Raw genomic sequence first — 20,030 nt, 5'->3', positions numbered from 1 at the left:
ACTAGAGCCTGGAGTATTCTAGGGATTGGGGCAGGCAAGGGGGTTCACAAAAAGTGAACAAACCAACCCCTTCTCAGCAATATGTCACTGTGGCCAATGTACACCTTCACCCAGAACTCCTTTAGCTGTTCCCATCGAGAAGTTCAAACACCAGTCACTTGCTATGAAGAGCAAGCAGTGAAATGGCAAGTCCCTGTACTTGGCCTCTGTGGTGGATTGAATCCAAGATTTATATTTTGAATTCTTTTAACCCCCAGGACCTCAGAATGTGACCTTATTTGGAAATAGGCTCTTTGCAGATGCAGTCAAGTTAAAATGAGGTCATTAGGGTGAGCCCTAATCATTTATGACTAGCATCCTTATAAAAAAGGGAAATTTGCACACACAGATACATACAGGGAAAATGTTAAGTGAAGATGAAGGCAGAGATCGGGGTGATGCATCTACAAGCTGAGGAATGTCAGAGATGTGCCGGCAAACCACCAGCAGCAGGGAGAGGGGCCTGGGACAGATTCCCCCTCACGGCCTCAGAAGGAACCCACCCTTCTGACATCGTGATCTTAGAACTTTAGCCCCTGGAACTGTGAGACAGTACATTTCCTTTTTTTAAAAAAATTTATTTATTTTTGGCTGCGTTGGGTCTTCGTTGCTGCACACGGGCTTTCTCTAGTTGCGGCGAGCGCGGGCTTCTCATTGTTGTGGCTTCTCTTGTTGCGGAGCATGGGCTCTAGGCATGCGGGCTTCAGTAGTTGTGGCATGCAGGCTCAGTAGCTGTGGCTCGCGGGCTCTAGAGCGCAGGCTCAGTAGTTGTGGCGCACGGGCTTAGTTGCACCGTGGCATGTGGGATCTTCCCGGACCAGGGCTCGAACCCGTGTCCCCTGCATTGGCAGGTGGATTCTTCACCACTGCGCCACCAGGGCAGCCCGAGACAGTACATTTCTGCTGTTTATGCCATCTAGGTTGTGGCACTCTGATAGGGCAGCTCTGGGAAAAGAATACAGTCTCGTCCAGGTTGAAGCTGCAAGTGTGGTGGAAATACAGCACGGGAATTCCCTTCTCCCCGCGCTTCTGTGACCAAGTTGAAAGCTCCCTGCTGTAAGAAGCTCCTGTGCTAGCTAAAGAATGTCGTTCGCCCTCTGCCTCTACAAGAGTGAAGTTACCAGCCACTGCAGTCGCTGACCTCTGACACACCCCGAAAGGAGTTCAGGGCAGAGATCAGGAATGAGGCGCTCTGAGTTCTGGAAAATCTGGCAGAACAGGTCTTCAAATAGATATTTTCAGGAGGCCATGTTATGAACGCAATTTCTTGCATCTTCTCGTACCTATAAAAGCACTCAAATCAGTCACGCAGATGTCAGCTCCTCGTGACTAGCAGCATCCGTCTACCCATATGTGTGCTTGGCTGCACGTACCCCCTTTGCCAGAATCATATATTTGCTGACCTCCCCCCTACCTCCTCCGAGAAGCTCCTCCAAGCTATCTGAAAGGCTGTCTCCTGGGCTACAGTCCTCAGTAAGCCCCAAATGAAACTGAACTCACAGCTCTCATGTTGCGTGGTTTGTTTTTTTTAAATAAATTTATTTTCTTTTATTTATTTTTGGCTGAGTTGGGTCTTTGTTACTGTGCGCGGGCTTTCTCTAGTTGCAGCAAGCAGGGGATACTCTTCGTTGTGGTGCGTGGGCTTCTCATTGCGGTGGCTTCTCTCGTTGCGGAGCACGGGCACTACGCGTGCAGGCTTCATTAGGTGTGGCTCACGGGCTCTAGAGCGCAGGCTCAGTAGTTGTGGCGCACGGGCTTAGCTGCTCCATGGCATATGGGATCTTCCCGGACCAGGGCTCAAACCCGTGTCCCCTGGATTGGCAGGTGGATTCTTAACCACTGTGCCACCAGGGAAGCCCTGTTGCGCGGTTTTTGTTTTTGTTTTTCAGTCGACACCTGTTACCTGTATTGCAGCAATATGAGGAAGCCAGGAACAGAAGGAGAGGCAGGGGTATTCTCAGGCTTTTAGGCAAGGAGGATTGTATGTGAGCCACTTTGAACTTTGACGAGAGGCCTGGTGGAGTGGAAGAAGCTTGTGCTAGAGGGGCTGAAGCCTGGGTTCTGGTCTATGTTGTTCTCCTCTTGGTCTCAATTCCTGCATCTGTAAAATGGGCTGGGTCCTCTGAACCACTGGCTTTTCTGAGAGACTTTCTTCTCCATAGTAGATGCTCAGTAATATTTGTTCACACTTTAGATTTACCCAGCGACTTTTGGAGCAGGGGGGATGGTCACTTTTCCTTAAAGAGACAGGGAACTGACTTGATTAAGGCCTCTTTGCTGGTAAGAACGAGCCACACCTCAAACCCACACTTTTTAACCATGTCCTGCTGCTCTGAGATCAGCAATAACAGCAGCCACCCTTTTACCCAGCACAGACTCTGTGTGATTTACCAGGCTAAGCATTTTACATGCAAGACCTTAATCTTCATTTAAACCAGCAAGGAAGGTATTATTATTCCTTTTTTACAGAAGAGGAAACCAAAACTCTGAAGGTTGGGTAACAGGCTCAAGGTCACACAACACAGTAAGTGGCAGAGGTGAAGTTTCACCTCTTTCCAGGTGAAGTCTGGAGCCCATCCCCATTCTCCCAAGCACTTGCTACCACCTCTCTGCTCCTTTAAGATAAATTCTGAGCTGAAGGTGAAGATTGGGCCAGCAGGTCAGCAATCTAGTCTCTGACTGAGCGAAGTTCCCTGGGGTCAGTACCATATTTTCTTGAATGACAAAACCATGGTAGTCCATTTATTCACATTTGCTACTCATTCACACTCTGACCATGAGCTCAACACTGGGTACTAATCCGAGGGCACAAAGTAAGGCTTTCCCCCCCTTCTCATATCAAAGCAATACATGCTTATTGTGGAAAATTTGCAAAATACAAAAAAGCATAGTTCCTCAAAAAATTAAAAATAGAATTCCTATAGGATCCAACAATTCCACTTCTGAATATATACCCCCCAAAATTAAAAGCAGGGACTTGAACAGGTATTTGTATACCCACGTTCATAGCAGCATTATTTACAATTACTAAAAGGTGGAAGCAACCCGTGTCCATCCATGGATAAATGGACAACAACAAAAATACATACAATGGAATATTATTCAGCCTTAAAAAGGAAGGAAGTTCTGACACATGTGATGGCAAAGATGAAGCTTGAAGACATTATGTTAAGTGAAACAAGCCAGCCACAAAAGGATAAATACTACATGATTCCACTTATACGAAGTCCTAGAATAGATAAATTCATAGAGAAGGAAAACCACTTTCCAGGGACTAGGGTAGGGGAGATTGCAGAGTTAGTGTTCAATGGGTACAGAATTTTGTTTTGCAAGATAAAAATTTTCTAGAGAGGGATGGTGGTGATGGTTGCACAAAAATGTGAACATACTTAATGCCACTGAACTGGACACTTGCTTAAAATGGTAAATTTTATGTTCTGTGTATTTTTACCACAAAAAAAGTATAGAGAAACAGGGAAAAAAATCACCCATGACATTTCAGTGCAGCTCTATTGATAGGCTGGCACAGTGCCTTCTGAGTCTTTTTCTAATCGTAGCGTTTTATAGGTCTTTCTTTACAGCTACCTCTCTCGTGCATTACCGGAAGATGTTTTTACATTGTTGTAGGACCCAAAGGGGCCACTTTAAGCTATGCCATCATATGTGAAGCCCTCATGTTTACACGTATTATATTCCATGTTGTGGCCTGGTAGACAAGACTGCTAGGAAAGACAGAACTCACAGAACACAATCATGGGGACTCTGGCTCTGAGGACCCTTAAGGTATCCTGCTTCCACTTCCTGCTGCTGAAGGATCATTGAGAGGTTGTCACACTTCTGCTTAAACTTCTCCAACATCCAACCTCACAACTTGGGGACAGCTCATTCCATTTTTGCAGTCACACTCATCCAACCTACTCTCCTCATTTTACAGACAGAAAAAAAGGAAAGCCATAGACCTCACTCTCAGAAAGCAGATGTCTTCTCTAATTTGTGACTTTCTCTCCAAATAGTATTCTTTACAACAGGCTGCAAACTGGCAGTGTGGGGGATAAACCTGACCGGTAGATGAATTTTATTTGGCACAAGTTTTACAAATCAAGATTTTTTTGGTAAAAGTCCAGAACTCCAGGTTCTGTTGAAATGTGAGAACTGACCACACTGGGCGGCATTTCCACTCGGCCACAGCTGGCAGCAGCTGCCCGGTACACGCTCTCTACCTTGCCAAAGTCCCCTGCACTCTGTTCTCTCCAAAGAGGCTCAGGTCTAATTTAGAAATCCCCACTGGCCCTGAAGCATACAAGGTTGATCCCTGACTTTAAACTTGCAGATTGAGAAATGCACTCAGGATCGGTTTCATTCATCACAGACAAGGCTGTGCCACCGCCTGTGCTGGGGCACGCCCGCAGGCTTGGGTCTTAACCAGGCGTGAGGGCATCTGCACAGATCCGGCGACCTTCCATTCGGGGCCGACCACTGCCCGCGGACTACGGCCCAGCACCCAGGCCAGCACTGGCCTCAGGGTTCCGCTCCCGACTCGTCACACACCGGCAGGGCAGCAGGCTGGCCCCTGCGGAATGCCGCGTAGTCGTCGGTACCGTGCGCGGGCGACACCTACCTCGTCTGGCTGATGAGGCACTCGGCAGGCGCCCAGTCGGGGGCGGAATCTCACGGTTCCCACCAGCAGGCAGCGAGGCTGCGGGAGCGACCAGCCGGGAGGGCGGCCCCCTCACCGCGTGGCCGGCGCTGCCATGGCGACGGCCCTCCCCGGGCCCCAAACACCGGCACTTGCGCCGTGGGTCGCGGAGCCCCGGCCGCGCTCAGCTGGAGCTCACGCATGCGCACCGACACCCAGGCCCCCGATACCTAGCGGAGATGGGTCGAACCACTGCACGAAGGGGAGAGAGAACCTTGGAAAGGCTTGAGAATGGATGGAAGGAGGAAGAAAAGGCCAAGATAGGAACCCAGATTGGACTTTACTCTTAGGTATCAAGGCTGTGGAATCCACCAGGGGCAGTGGGATTGACGCCGACTCCGCGCCGAGGGTCTTCGTGACCTCCTACCCCCTCCGCTTGTAATGGGTGGGTCCGGAAGGGCGGGCTCATGGAAGTTGCGCAGGCGCAGAGGGGCCGGTAGCATGGCGTCCAGGCCCAAGCGGCGTGCCGTGGACAGCGGGTCTCCGGTTCCTCGCGATGAGGATGAGGATGATGAACTCGAGGATGAGGACGAAGACAACGAAGACAGTGACGAAGAAGAGGATGAAGACGACGAGGTCGTCAATGAGGTGAGAAACACACGCGACCCCGGTTTGGCTTATGTCTGGGAAAAAGCTTTCCGACAACCAAAGCCATGTGAGTGTGTGAGCTGCTTGGAGTAGCGACTTCCCCGTACCTGAGGGTCCTTAAGCAGAAACTGGAGGTGAGAAGAGGTTCTCACTCAGGTTTCACTTCGGTCTTTTACACAGTGCAGCCACAGAAAGTTATTTTCAAAAGTCCTATCCCTGCCGGGTGCGTGGGCCCTCCCACCGTCTCAATGGCACCGTCCTCGGTGGCCTTTTTTAGTTCTCAGGCTAAAGCTCCAAATCCTTCTGGGCCGCCGGGGGCCCCGAGTTCATCCTCTGCCCTCCCCGCGCAGCCCTCCCACCGGGTTCGCGGTGCCTGCCTCCCTCACGGCGGCCCCCTTCTTCCCGTTTCTCGAAGGCCAGCCTCCTGCTCCTCTCCACGCGCTGCGTTTTTCCTGCAGTGTTTTCCCTTCCTTGTTCAGATCTCAGATAAGCTGTCTTTTCTGCTCCTCAGACCAAGTCCTGGTGATATGTTATCCTAGAATTGGGTCCTACCGTAGAGCTTGGCATTAGAGGTAGTTAACACTTGTTGAATGAATAATTAGGACGGAATGGTCCTGAAGACCCCGGAATGTCTAATAGGTAGCCCCGAACTTAACACCTGCCAGGCAGAATTGGTAATTTATGCCCCTGCTCCTAATCTTTGCCATTTCTCTAAATGTTACCTGAAAACTGGGTTCACCTCTTGGTGGGTGATCGAGCCAGTAAGCACAACCAAGCTGAAGATTAGGAGAAGGAAGGATTTATTACTTGCAGCAAGTAAGGAGAACACCGGGGGTCTTTCCCAAAGCAGTGTCTCCCCCAAATAGCAACGCTGCTGTTTTAAGCTAAGGGTACGTGCATATTCATGCGGGGGCTTGAGCAGGGGCGAATTCAGCATAAAATTGGGGCGAAGGTCAACAGAGTCCAAGCTTTAGCTGATTGAAGTCTGGGGGGTCATCATCATCATCCGGTCCTCCACCTGGGTGGGGGCCTTAGTTCCTGCAGAACTCAGATATTACGGATATTATTTGAGGAGGAACTAGGACTTTTACGTCAAGAAAGCCATTCCTGGTTCTTTTTCTCAGGGACCCCCTAACGTATCTGCTTACATAAATGGTTGCCAAATTCACCAGCTGCTCCAATCCAAAACCCGAAAGTTAAGTGTAATTCCTCCCTTTTCCTCATCCCGCATCAGTAAATTCTGTTGGCTTTACCTTCAGTATCCAGACGTTTCTCATCATTGATTCCGCAATGGTCAAAGGCCACCTTTCCACCATCTCTTGCCTGGACTTCTGTAGTAACTTAACTGGCATGCTTTTCCCTCTACAATCTCTCCTCCACCCACAGCAGAAAGATCTTTTAAAAATGTAGGTCTAGGGACTTCCCTGGTTGTGCAGTGGTTAAGACTCCTCGCGCTTCCATTGCAGGGGGCATGGGTTTGATCCCTGGTCTGGGAACTAAGATCCTGCGTGCCGCACTGTGCGGCCAAAAAAAAAAAAGTAGATCTGTTCTCACTTCCCTGCTCTGACCGCTCCAATGGCTTCCCATTTCATTTGTATGAAAATCCAAAGTCCTCATGGTTATTGGACAGAGAGACAGCTAATATGGCGGGATCAGAATAAGGAAGAGAGTGACGGGGGAATAAAGTCAGAGATAAACATGAGCAGGGCAAGCATGGGTGCAGGATTAGTGCTGTGACTGTGGTGTGGGTATATAAAATATTTTCCATGGAACAGAGCTTTCCCTTACAAAGCAGCTCTTTGGCCCCTTGCCTTAAATGTGGTCTCACCATTTTGTATTTAGATCTTTAACTGGCTTTTGCTAACTTTGGGTTATAGAACTCAGAGCTTCTTGCATTAACATGGATAATCTATCAGTTTGCCAGTGGTTGGAAATTTGTGTAGTAACCGTCACTGATGATAGTGTAAGAAAATAGGCACTTACATATACTGCTGGTGGGACTATAAATTGATGCACCCTTTTTGGGGGGCCATTTGACAACATCAAAACTTTAAAATGTGTATAAATCCTCTAATTCAGTAATTCTGCTTGTGAGAATTTATCCTCCAGCAATAATAGTAATACTAATAATGCATGATTTAGGATCCTCAAGGACTGATCTTATTTAGCACTTAAAAGCCTTTAAGTTTTTTTTTTTGGAGTGAAGTAATCCTTTCATTTATTTATGGAATATTTCAGTGGCATTGCTTCTTAGAGTCTGTTATTATTGTTGTTTTACAGAGATAGATCAGGGAGCCTAGCTACACACACCTTTTAGTTACTTGTACTCACCATATTTCCTCCTGCCTCAGGGCCTTCGTCTGTGCTGTGCCAGGAACTCTCTTTACTGGTCCTAGGTTCCCAGCTCAAGTGTCACTTCTCTAAGGGAAGCCTTTCCTGAATTTCCAACCTCCTATTTCTTAAGCTGTTATAGCACCATTCACCTGTGTTTTATAGCATGCATAGTTGTAAGCTTATATTTATTTCCATGACTATTTCCTTAATGTCTGTATTCCCACCTAAACCGTAAGCTCCAGGAGGGCATGATCATTCTTGTCTGCTTTGCTCACCTTTTCATCTTGAGTGCCTGGCACAGTGCTTGGTACAGAGGGGTACTCAGTAAATTCTTGCCCAGTGAATGAAGCGTGGCCTCAAATCCATGGGCTGAATCAAGCTCTAGGCAATGCCAAGGACTTTTGAAGTGATTTTGTTCTTTGCTCACTCTTACTGCAGTCAGGTAAATAATAATTTCTCATTTTCTTTATCCAGAACAGACTTTCTCAACATCAAAACTAGGTCGCTCTGAATGCTTTGTTCTTCTCAGGCTTTTGTTTCAAATGAGGAGATGGTGTGAAGGTGCTCTGTCATCTGTGCAGATGGCAGTCTTGGCAATGTTTGCTTATTTTGAAGCCTAGGCAGTTATAGTTCTTTTGGTAACATTTTCTTCTTCTTGTCCTTTTTCTGGCATGTTCCGTAGATGGAGGTAGAGCCAAAAAGAATGAGGTGGGGAGGGAAAATAATGCCTGAATTATCTTAGTGAGTTATGTATGATGACCTATTTTGTGTGTCATTTACAGGAAGTGAATATTGAATTCGAAGCTTACTCTATCTCAGATAACGATTACGACGGAATTAAGAAACTACTGCAGCAGGTATTGTCTTTTATTCATTACACATGCATTTGCTCTTCTAAGAAATTCCAGGCCATTCAATATAAGTTGTGTCAGATTTCATTTTTTCTATTTTAGAATCCCCATTCCTACCGTCTCCACTTGGCCTGGAAGGAAGAGTTGTTTTCTTTTCTAGGGCTGATTCCCCTATTTGTGCCTCTGCTCCCAGACCCCTTCCTTTGCTTAATATATTTAAGTATTCTGTGTTCTAAAATACTCTCCCTTTCATATTTTAATTACTTGAGCTATTATTTCTGTTTTTCTCTAATTCACTTCTAAGCTTTGTGGGGTTAAAGGAATTCTCACATAATGGCCCTGTCACTGATTCCACCATCTGGTGCCGCAAGCAGCAGGCTTGCTGCTTCTCCGTATTCCTTTACTCCACATAAGATGGCTTTGGTTCACCACCCTTTAGAGCCCCCAGTGTCCAGCCCACCCTCCTCCCCTCTCTTCTCCTCCCTGTCCGCTCCCCTCCCCAACACCTCCCGTATTACCACCGACTGCCTCGTCTCAAATTTCTGTGTCTTGACTTCTTGGATTTGCTCCGGCTTTTCTTTCCTCTTGGGATTGCTTTTCTGGGTCATCTTCCTGGTCAAATCATTGAAATTTCATTATTTTTATTTGAATATGGAAATTAGAAGTTTTATTAGAAATCATACTTTGGTTTTTTTTTTTTAGGGTTTTTTTTAATAAGTTTATTTTTATTTATTTATTTTTGGCTGAGTTGGGTCTTCGTTGCTGCGTGCAGGCTTTCTCTAGTTGCAGCGAGGTGGGACTACTCTTCATTGCGGTGTGCGGGCTTCTCATTGAGGTGGCTTCTCGTTGCGGAGCACGGGCTCTAGGTGCATGGGCTTCAGTAGTTGTGGATCTCGGGCTCAGTAGTTGTGGCACACGGGCTCAGTATTTGTGGCTCGCGGGCTCTAGAGCGCAGGCTCAGTAGTTGTGGTGCACGGGCTTAGTTGCTCTGTGGCATGTGGGATCTTCCCGGACCAGAGCTCGAACCCGTGTCCCCTGCATTGGCAGGCGGATTCTTAACCACTGTGCCACCAGGGAAGTCCCATACTTTGGTTTTAATTTAAAATATTTTTTTTTTCTCCTCTTAGCTTTTCCTAAAAGCTCCTGTGAACACTGCAGAACTAACAGATCTCTTAATTCAACAGAACCATATCGGGAGTGTCATTAAGGTAAGCAGGACAGTTGTGTTTATTCTGATTAAATTAGTTCTTTATCCCAAGTTCCTCCTGTTTTATAGCAAGTAGGCCAGAAACTCAAATTGGAAAGTATTACTGGTTAGAAGGCCATCTCAGCAATTCAGGGTTATTAAATGCAGTGATCTAGGTTGTGGCAGCGGATAGGGAGAGAAGTGGGCTGATTCAGAAGATATTGGGGAGGTGAAATACGACGGGGCTTAATGAATGGTTGGGTCTGAGAGTGAGTGGAAAAGGAGTTGAGGATGATACCCTAGTGTCTGGCTGGAGAACCCAGATAGCAAGCATGGAGGAGGATCAGGTTAAGAGGGGAACACGAGTTTGGATTTGTACATTTTGCGTTTGATTTGCCTGTGATACGTGCAAGTGAGATGTTGCGCAGCAGCTGGAGACTGGGGCATTTTCAGCACATAAATGGTCACTGAAGTCGGAGTAGTTGAAGTTGTCCAGGGAGGGCAGGGACAGAGTCTGATCATAACAGCGTTAGTTGGGGGGGTGAGCTAAGTGGCAGAACCTGCCAAGGAGACTCAGGAGTGACAGGAGAGGGAAAAGGGGGAAAGCCTTGAGTGGTGTCATGCAAAGCAGGGGGTGGCACTCGGAGGAGGAGGGAGCAGGACTGGGACGAATCCCGCCTCTGTGTGTACCCTCCGCTGGCTCGACGTTTCTTCTGCTGCCTGACAGACTGCCCTGCGGCTTCGAGTCTTAGGACAGCAACAGTACTCGTTTGGCCCGTGACTCTGCACTTTGGACAGAGCTCAGTGAGGACAGCTCGTATTCGCTCCGGGCACATTAGCTGCAGAGGCTCAGCGTGGGGCTGGCGGGTTTCCTTGCCAGATGGTTCACTCCTGTGTCTCTGTTGGGAGCCCAGCTGGAAGCATGGGCCTCAGTCTCTGTAGTGTGGGCCTCCCTACCCAAGAGGGCCAGGCAGAAGTGCAGAGCATCTTATGTTACCGGGTGATTTCCACCGTTCATTTGATCAGCAGACGTGATGGCCTGTGCAGGTCCAAGGGGAGGGCGCATGGACCGCCCCCCTCGGTGGGAGGAGTGTCTAGGTCACTTTGTCAGAAGAGAATGGGGGATAGGAAAAATCGCTTCAGCCGTCTGTGGAAAATACAGTCTGCACGGTGACCTTCATCTTTCTCCGTGGGCATCTCTGACGATGAGGATGGTGCCTGCTTCGTAGGTGGGGGGTGGGGGTGAACGAGAGAAGATGCTTAGAACAGCATCTGGTGCGCGGCTCGTGCTCTGTATGTGTAACTGTCCCCGTTGAAGTCTTTTTTTCTGTTCCCAGCACCTATCGTCCAGCTTATTGTAAAAAAGCAAAATAAACAAGTCCACCTCAGTCTAAGCTTCCACTCAAACGACCTCACCTTCAGGCATCTCACTTGGTTTTCAAAGCCAAAATTCTTGAAAGATATTTTGCGTTTGGTTTCCACCTCCTCTCCTCCTAAACACCTTAATCTGGCTTTTACCCCCAACACTCTCCTGGTGTCCTGAAACTGATGGGATCACCAACATCTTCATTACTAAATACAACAGACGCTTTTCAGACCTGCTGCCAACATTCAGAACCTGTAGCACACAACGTCAGGAAAATGAGAGGGTGACACCTCAGCAGCTGCCTGCTCTGTCATCAGACACACGTGAGCTCTAGCTGATTGGTGTCCCGAGACCTGATGCATACCGATGAGAAGCAGTCGCTTTTATTTTTGAAAAAGCTTATTATTCTCTAGTCGGGGGATTCAGCCTTTCATTGGATAATTACACAAATAAGTCTAAATTACAGTTATGGCTTCCTTGGCTTCCAAGAGACACCTGAGGTGTCCCAGGGACCGAGGCTTCTTGTTCCTAGGACAGGGACTGCCAGAGCTTTCTCTGGAGGCTGTGGAGCTGGGGGGATTTGGACTCTTCTAGAGAAGGCGTTTCCGAGAGAAGGGGACGGGGGCTGGGGAGCGCGTGTGCGAGGCTGGGCGCGAAGCTGGAGACTCAGGGCCCGGGTGTCATGCAGCGGGTTGCTCAGACCACGGCTGCCACGAAGAATTGTGCTGAGCGAAGAGGCTCGGGAGAGGGAAGGGGTGGGCTGGGAGGGGCGGGCCTCGGCCAGGCGGGGAGGCGGGGGGGGGGGGGGGGGGGGAGGCGGGGCGGGGGGAGACGGGGGCGGGGCCCGCGCCTCGGAGCGCGGAGCCGGGGCTGCCGGCGGGGCGTCTGGCGGCCTGTCCAGGGGAGGAAGACCGAGTGGGTTCCAGGGTGCTCGTTGCTTTTCACCGACTGGGTGTTTGGGGGGGTCTCAGGGCTTCACACTGAGGGGCCTTCTTCCTGCCCCGGCTTTCCATCCGTTGGCACCACGCAGGTTTTGCCACGCTGGCCGGGGTCCCCCGACGTGCACGGAAGCTGCCGTGCTGCTCTCGGAGGACCAGGGCGGGTTCACGCAGTACGTTCTTCTGCGCTCCTCTCCCCTCTCCTGCAAGAGCCGACGTGCCCTTGGTCCTCTCGCTGGGACTGCGTCAGTCTCTCCTGAGCTGCCTGGGCGCCCTCCTGCGTTGCTGAGCTCCAGGCACCCCCGCGTCTGGCAGCCGCTCTGGCGGTGACGCAGGCCTTCGGGGCCTCGCCGCAGCCGCCCCCCTTCGTGTTCCCGCACCGCCAGCTTCCGTGGAAGTGTGCTGCTGTGAAGCCTGGTCGCCCCTTCGCCTGAGGCCCCCTCCGTGGCACCGTCAGCTTGGATCCGGGAGCCCAGGCCCCTCCCGCAGCTCTGTCTGCTTCGACTTCCGCCCCTCGGGCAGGCTCCGCTCCGCTCTCTGTTCCTCCTGAGGCCCCGGCCACCGGGGGGCGCCCTGGCGCTGCCGACCGCACCTGGCTGAGCCCGTGGGCTGGTGCCCCTTCGCACAGAGCAAGTTCAGGGACGGACGGGCCGTCGTGGGTCCCTGCTGGCCTTCGGTGGAAGAGCAGCAGCCTCATTTTATTTCATTCATTCGGCACTTGTTCCCCAAGGACTTAGTCTGGCCTGGCTCCGTGCTGGGGGGCGGGGATGCTGCGAGAGGAGTTTACAGCTGGGACGAGCAAACAAGCAACAGGTAAAAGAAGATGTGGACTCTGCGTCGAGCGGAGCCAGGAAGTTCAAGGTGGAGTCAGGCATCTCACTCTTAGTTCTGTTTTCTCGATTCCTCATTTCCTCTCTTGCCCTCGTTTTCTTCTCTCCTGCCCATGCACACGGAGGCATTGCTCACCTTCAACAGTGGTCGGGACCGGCCGGTGCTCAGGAAGCATGGGTTTCAGGTGAGACAGTGTGGCGGACCCACCGAGAAACAGGGCCGGGCTGGCTCCAGCCAGACCGCTCAGAAAACAGACTAAAACGGTTTCCTTCATGAGGTCTTATCTGTTCTGGATTTATAAGACATTGAGGAAAATGTCTTAAGAGTCTAGTAAAAAGAAATTTAGAGCAGAAGGAGATCATCCAGAATGTAAGAAGAGGACAAAATCAAGGGAGGTAAAGTGATGTGAACAAGACCACACAGTTTTAGCCCACGGTGCTTTTCTGAGGTGATGACAGTAAAACAAAGTTATCGTTTGAAAACTGGAAAGATAAACGAGGCCTGGATTCCAAGACTTGGTATTGCACTTCTCTCCAACCAAATATAAAATTAATTTTTTTTTCTTTTTAAAATAGCAAACGGATGTTTCAGAAGACAGCGATGATGATGTGGATGAAGATGGGATTTTTGGTTTCATAAGTCTTTTGAATTTAACTGAAAGAAAGGTTGGTTTCCCTGGCTGGCATCAGAATGGTTATTCCTTAGGCCAGAACCTCAGGAGTTAATTTTATTTAATGCATGATAAAAGTATCTTTTATATCAGACAATGATATTAACTATAAATATGTGTGTTTTTGTGAAATCTTATTGTAATCCTTTTTTCAGTATGAAGGTGTTTTTGTTTTCCTTTGAATACTCTGTACCCAGTTAAAGTCATTTACTGCCTGTGATATAGAGAATCGTCACCTGGCTTTTCAGGAATGGTGTCCTGATGTTGGTGTTGACACAGGAGCTGTTTTGCTGTCTCTGCAGCTGTTTTGATTCTGAGTCTTTGTTGCTTTCTGAAGTTGAGGACACTTACTGACATTTATTTGTATTTTCATTCATTACTTTTTATTGACTCATTGATGAGTTCTAATAAACAACCAGCAGCTTCCCCTCCTTAGAATAAGATGCAGGCTATACTTTATCGTAATTTTTAATTGAACTTTTCCAGTTACTTCCATCTGTCTTTATGAGATGGATTAGAATTTCCATCCCAGTATGTCTGAGTGTTAGTATAACCTTCTCTGACCCCTGATTATGGGCTCGTAAATAACCAGGTGTAGTTACTTTAGAGAAATGCTTAAGCAATCAACACTGATGACATATAAGGTTTTAAAGGTTTTGGCAGAAAACTGCCCTTACCTGTAAGATAAAAAGTGATAGCTCTCACTTTGGAGTTTTCTCCTGTAAGTGATGGCCTGTAATAAAAAGCGAGCCTTCTCTTTGCTTTCTAGGGTACCCCGTGTGCTGAACAAATTAAAGAGTTTATTTTACGCCTCTGCGAGAAGAACTGTGAAAAGAGCATGGCTGAACAGCTGGACAAGCTTTTCAATGACGCCACCAGGCCTGTGGGCTTTCTGCTGAGTGAAAGATTCATTAACGTTCCTCCACAGATTGCGCTGCCCATGCACCAACAGCTTCAGTAAGACACTTTGGAAAATGCCTTTGAACGGTAGTTTTTTCCCAAGTGGATTCAGAAATGTGATTCAAATGGAATATGTTGATAGAAAGAGTTCTGCCCTTGGTTTGAGCATGAGTGGTGAGAGTGCCTGTGAGATGCATGCATTATTAATAATTGGCTTTTTAAAAGAGTTTTAATTACTTAGGAATATTGTGACAGTAGGCTTAATAATCTTAGAGATTAAAATGGTATAAAAATAGTTGAGTTTCATGTAGACTTTTTACCTCCATTTGACTAAAGCTTTTAACCCTCTTCACAGATAGATTTCTGTAACACAAATAAAATGTTGAATAATTACAACAGTAACAAACAGTACAACTCCTAAATTCCACTGGGATATTTTATGACTAATGCAGCCATGGTCCTGATACTGCATCTCTGGCTTCTCAGGGTTTGTTATTTTGTTTTTTAATTCAGGAGTTTTAAGTTTACAAGAATATTTTAAATGTAAGAAGGGCTAAGAATTGACATTGCCCGTGCTTTGAAATAGAGGAGGATAAAATTACAGGCAGGCCCCCAGGCTTTACAGAATATTGTTTCCCAGAGGTCATGGTACTTCTTTGTGATCTCCCTGGAAATAGTTGGTGCGAATGTAACTATAGTCTGAAGACCTTTAGGTTTCCCATTTTTCCTTTATAGATGCATTGCTTTTTAGTTTTACTCTCATACTCCTCCTCACCCCTCAGCTAATACTCATATTGTACTTCTGGTGCCTAAGTGTTTTTTGTTTTGCGTTGTCTTTTTTTCTGATCAGCTGGAGCTCATGTTTATTTGGTTTCAGGAGAGGGTGATCTGCTTTCTCCCCATCCTCTATTGAAGAAAGCTGCAGTGGGTTGTTCTGAGTTTCTTTACATTTTTGTTTAGTCAGATGCACAGGGTTATTGTATGATTTAAAGAAAGGAAGAAAAGAATTAAAGGCTTCATTGCTATCCCATTGACTGTGGTAGTTTGGGGCATCTTTCTGACCATTCCTGCAGGAGGTCAGAAATGAGTCCCAGACGTGGTGATTGGAGATTGTAGCGGTCACATGCTGTAATGGCATTGGCCATGGCCGTGTGCCTTTGTGTGCTTCAGTTAAATGTTTGTTGTTTTAGAAAATCCAGATCCTTAGGTATTTTTACCAGAGCAGTGACGTGTGAACTTGAGATTCCTCTGTTAGTTGCTGTGTATCCACAGCTCAGAGCATAATCTGAGAGTCATCGTACCATTTATTATAAAAGGCGCTGCCACAATCAATTGAATGTGCACCTGGATGCATAAAGAAAACTCATTGCTTTAGAAGCGTCCAGATCTAATGTCTGTCCGTTAAGCCTGCGTCACAGCAGAGCCCAGAGAAGAGGCCTCACCGGTTTTCTCTGTGCTCTGGTTTGTTGATGGATCTCGCCTCACCCGTCAGCCAAACCTTGTGTGTGTGTATGCCTCGTAGGAAAGAACTAGCAGAGGCGCACAAAACTAACAAGCCATGTGGGAAGTGTTACTTCTACCTTCTGATTAGCAAGACGTTTGTGGAAGCAGGAAAAAGCAATTCCAAAAAGAAATGGAGCAGCCAAAAGAAAGATGAGTTAATGTTTGCAAATGCAGAAGAAGAATTTTTCTATGAGGTAAGACCATCCTGTTCCATCTCTTTGTTTAGATGTAAATAAGGATTTTCTCGATAATAGTCAGGATTTATTGCTCTCCCATTTCATGTCCAAGTCCTGCGACTGTGGCCATTCTGTTTTTAAACCTCCGTATCTAGAGCAGCCAGGAGCTAGTAACACAGTGAGAGTGGGGAGGAGGTGATTACCACGCTGACGACATGCCTACTGTGAGATCTTTATTCTCAAAGCACTCTGGGAGGTGAACATCGGCCTGTGTGCACAGACGGGGACGCTGAGTCCGGGGAGCTTGGAGCCGCTGTCTGGTCGGTGTGGAGGACGGGGTGGACCCTGCTCTCCCGGTGCCGGCTCATGTGCTGCCCTGTGCCCTTAGTCCTGGAGGCCACCCCATGGGTGGGATTTCTAGCACTCTCTCCCTGTAAAAGCTTGTGCTGTGACGGACAACCAGATACCAGAGCATAAACTTTCTTATGCTGCCTTCCTCTCAAAAATGTTAAATACATCTCTGAGGAGGACATATTTTCCTGGATTGGATGATACCACTTATTTTAAGGCGTCCACTAAAGACTAAACCACTAAACATTCAGCTCTGCCCTTGTTTTTCGGGAAGTAAATAAGTGAAAATTAAATTTTTAAAAATGTGTGCCTCAGTACTTCAGGCAGACCATGTCAGGGACATATGTAATGGGTGTTTTAAGATGGGCTGGTTACGCAGACCTCCCTGTCTTCACACAACAGCTTTATGCTAAGGAAGCAGCTGGGACAATGGGTAAGACCAGCATTTAAAGATGATTCTTCTCATTAACTGTCAGATTTTATGAGTCTTAATTTCACTTGTGTATCATGAGATTATTTTGAGAATCAAATGAGATTATGAATGTGAGCGACTTCAGAATTATAAACAGTATATAGGTGGGTAGTAGTGTTAATATTACTTAGCTGCTTGTTCCCCTCTTAGAAATGGAACACTTCCATCCATACTCCTCAGGTAAGTTAGAAATCTATTTGGTGAGTGTTTTATAACGTCTGCCTGACTGTCCCATTTGAGCTTCTTTGATTCTGTGTTTTGCTTCCTTCAGCTGTCAGTCTTACTACATATGCCAAACATAGTATTTTTTGTTATCAAGTAAGTGAGTTTTGCCTTTAGCTTGTCTGAATTTTAAATTTATGGTTCTTTGGTTTAGAAGGCAATCCTGAAGTTCAACTACTCAGTGCAGGAGGAGAGCGACACGTGTCTGGGAGGCCGATGGTCCTTTGATGATGTGCCAATGAAGCCCCTGCGAACTGTGATGTTAATTCCAAGCGACAAAATGAATGAAATCATGGATAAACTGAAAGAACATCTATCTGTCTAACCCATTTCCCATGGACAGTGCTGGGCTTGTTTTTGTAAAAATTACCAGAAGACTCAGTGGAGATTTACTGAAAAACTCATGACTTTATTCAGATTAAGGTCCTCTGCAAAAAGTAGGGTTCTGTCACCCGTGTCTGTGACACATTTACAAAATATCTTTGCTTTTTAAAATTTTGGTCAAATTAAGAATGGTTGATTAAAAACTTTTCCAATAAGAAGAAAAACATGGAGTAGTAATTTAAAGAACTCAATAAAAACTTCTATTTTTAGTTGTTAAATAATATGCAAAAAGTGTTATTCTTTTCAAGACTATCCTGTGTGGGGTATGACATCCATCTTCACGTCGCGTCTGCACATCGCTCCAGTGGACCAGCTGTTAGGCTGCCTTTGGGATATTTATTGCACCTCAGGTTTTGTGTAGAAGGTTCTTGAGAGTCACTGTATAGTGCATCTTTGTTCAGTAGTTTCAGGGCAGTTCTCACACATTTTCTGTTCCTTTTTCATTGCTGAAATGGGTGATAGGTGATCCATCACTTGCTGTAGAATATCCTTACTTTCACTAGGAGGCAGATTACTGAAATAGTATTGTGGTGCCAATTGCATAAATCTGTTTAAAACAAAAAATTATTATTTTTGGTGAGAGGTACCAAACATGACTGGACACTTCCCAGGCCTGGAGAATCTGCTTGTAGAATTTTGATTAGTTTGAACTTCTCAGTGGCTTGGTCTGCCTTTGTAGAATGAATACTTCCTGTGGTTTACATGGAAACAATCCAATTGCATTTCTAGGATAAGTTGGGTCCTATAGGGTTATGCCACACAGCGGAAGTGATACCCCCCCCCCCCACCACCACCGAGGGGAACGGGTACTTCCCCCAAGGCCCATCACAATTTTGCAACAGATCAGATCAGATGCTTGGGAGAACTCTGGGTGCATAAGAGGGAGTATCTTTGTGTCTCTTACTAGTACCATACCATATCCATTTGCTGAAGCTGGACACACCTGTAGTTAGTCCTGGTTCCTGCCTAGAACATCACACTGCCCAAGTGGTAGTGGTACCTTCACAGTGGGTCTAGCATCTGCAGCAGCCTCTGAGGCTGGTCTCCATTCTCACTGCTGCCCCTATAGCCCATTCACTTAGCAGCCAGAGGGATCTTTAAAATATACGGAGAAGAGGTTACCCTTGCTTAAAACTTTCCAATTGCTTTGTACTGCACTTAGGATCAACTCCAAACTCTTTATGTGGCCCGTAAGCCCTACACCTCTGCTACCTGCCTGTCTTCAACCTCGCCTCCACCCCTTCTCTTCCCCACTTGCTCCAGTCTCAGTGGCCTGTCTGTTTTGAGAGGTTGCCACGCTCCTCAAGGTCTGCACCTGCTAGCCCTGTTCCTCTTAAGGTGCATCGCGCTTTGCTGTACATTTCTATACTGTGTTCTCTCTTTATGCTGTAATCTCAGAGGCGTGAACATTTCTTAGTCATCTATGGAGACCTGCCTTTAGTAGGTACTGTCAACATAATTTAGTATATATTTAGCAGTATAAACTTATATTGAAAATGTAAGAAAAACCAAATTTGTCATTTGCTCTTCATGTATGAATTCCAAGAAACCCCCTTTTTCTCCGTTAAACTTACAGCTCAGGAGAGATTTCTGAGGCGATCCTGATGTAGTTGTTGTCAGATATGCTGAATTTATGGAAGAGAACCCACTCTGGCATCTTCTTGGTGACAGAGTAACAAGAAAGGGGATGCAGCTGTGCAACTTGCTTGTGCGTCAGCATTAAGTAATTGCCTGACCCATCAACATCCCGAGCAATCTAAAAGGCAGCGTTTTAAAGAAAAAAGGATTTTGTATTAATACGGAGATCGATACACAAAAATATTTTGTTTTAAAAATTCCAAAATACTTCATACAGAATAGTTAAGACTACAAATTTGCTGCCCATGTTTTCTAGTTTCAGATATAGAAAATAAGACATAAACATGTTTTGCTCAAAACTTGGAGCCAGTGATGATGATAATGTTAACTAATTTCATCAATTTCAGGGCAGCATGCCAAAATAGTGCAGCTACAGAGGTGAATGTTTTGGTCAAGAAATAAAGCTAGCACGTTCCCTGTCACATTATGCACCACGCTTGCAAATGTCCAGTGCTTTACACTTGACGTTTAAGCTCATTTAATCCTCATGATAACCCTGTGATGCAGGTAACCTTACTTCTTCCATACAGATGAGGAAATCCATGCTAAAATGTCCTTTTTCTCCATTAAGAGTGCTTTAGAGTTTAGGTGGTGCATACTTATTCTGTAATGTGCTTTAGTTTAGAGGCGCTACGTTAGTCAACCTCCACGCTGGGAAAGAAACAAATGGGCTGTTGCCTTTACTTCTTGGTGGGCATTAATTACATCACCAGGTACCTGGGAGCAAACAGGTGAGATGCGGGGCTGTAACTGTTCAGCCGGAGTGTTGTAACAACTCCTCTGTGATGGAAAAGGTCTTCTGGACAGAGAGAATGTTCTAGCTTAGTCCTCCATTCCCCTGAGGGGAAGTGTATTTAAATACCAAATCTTTAATAACATAGAAGG

At 46.7% G+C, this 20,030-nt stretch overlaps 3 protein-coding genes across 9 annotated transcripts in view; 1 reads left to right on the top strand and 2 right to left on the bottom strand.

Annotated features, from left to right (window-relative positions):
• UROS (uroporphyrinogen III synthase) overlaps window positions 1-4,844 on the bottom strand; it is a 33,369-nt gene extending 28,525 nt beyond the window's left edge. For 2 of the 4 annotated variants that reach the window (XM_059900764.1, XM_059900765.1), the window contains exon 1: window positions 4,658-4,844. The gene's annotated coding sequence lies outside the window, so the exon portion shown is untranslated. The remainder of the gene's footprint in view (window positions 1-4,657) is intronic. The other 2 variants (XM_059900761.1, XM_059900763.1) reach the window with 1 other exon arrangement.
• Window positions 4,845-5,159: 315 nt separating this feature from the next.
• Window positions 5,160-17,728, top strand: BCCIP (BRCA2 and CDKN1A interacting protein). The gene is made up of 7 exons (XM_059900760.1): window positions 5,160-5,323; window positions 8,440-8,514; window positions 9,636-9,716; window positions 13,405-13,494; window positions 14,269-14,456; window positions 15,922-16,096; window positions 17,278-17,728. The coding sequence occupies exons 1-7, from the start codon at window positions 5,177-5,179 to the stop codon at window positions 17,446-17,448; spliced, it is 927 nt and encodes a 308-aa protein (XP_059756743.1). The 5' UTR covers window positions 5,160-5,176; the 3' UTR covers window positions 17,449-17,728.
• Window positions 17,512-20,030, bottom strand: part of DHX32 (DEAH-box helicase 32 (putative)) — a 73,430-nt gene continuing 70,911 nt past the window's right edge. For all 4 annotated transcript variants that reach the window (XM_059900753.1, XM_059900755.1, XM_059900752.1 and 1 more), the window contains 2 exons: window positions 19,082-19,263; window positions 17,512-18,054 (listed from right to left, as the gene is read on the bottom strand). In XM_059900753.1, the coding sequence (XP_059756736.1) occupies window positions 17,883-18,054; window positions 19,082-19,263 (354 nt within the window). In that variant the 3' untranslated portion in view covers window positions 17,512-17,882. The remainder of the gene's footprint in view (window positions 18,055-19,081; window positions 19,264-20,030) is intronic.

This window comes from Balaenoptera ricei, chromosome 16 (assembly GCF_028023285.1).
Source record: "Balaenoptera ricei isolate mBalRic1 chromosome 16, mBalRic1.hap2, whole genome shotgun sequence".
Classification (NCBI taxonomy): domain Eukaryota; kingdom Metazoa; phylum Chordata; class Mammalia; order Artiodactyla; family Balaenopteridae; genus Balaenoptera; species Balaenoptera ricei.
This window is presented reverse-complemented; position numbering and strand designations above follow the sequence as displayed.

Excerpts from the sequence above, each read along its gene's own strand:
- BCCIP (XM_059900760.1), top strand. The coding sequence starts at position 5,177 with ATGGCGTCCAGGCCCAAGCGGCGTGCCGTGGACAGCGGGTCTCCGGTT. Across the intron at positions 8,515-9,635 it reads TTAAGAAACTACTGCAGCAG|CTTTTCCTAAAAGCTCCTGT; the intron begins GTATTGTCTTTT and ends TTCTCCTCTTAG. Across the intron at positions 13,495-14,268 it reads TGAATTTAACTGAAAGAAAG|GGTACCCCGTGTGCTGAACA; the intron begins GTTGGTTTCCCT and ends TTTGCTTTCTAG.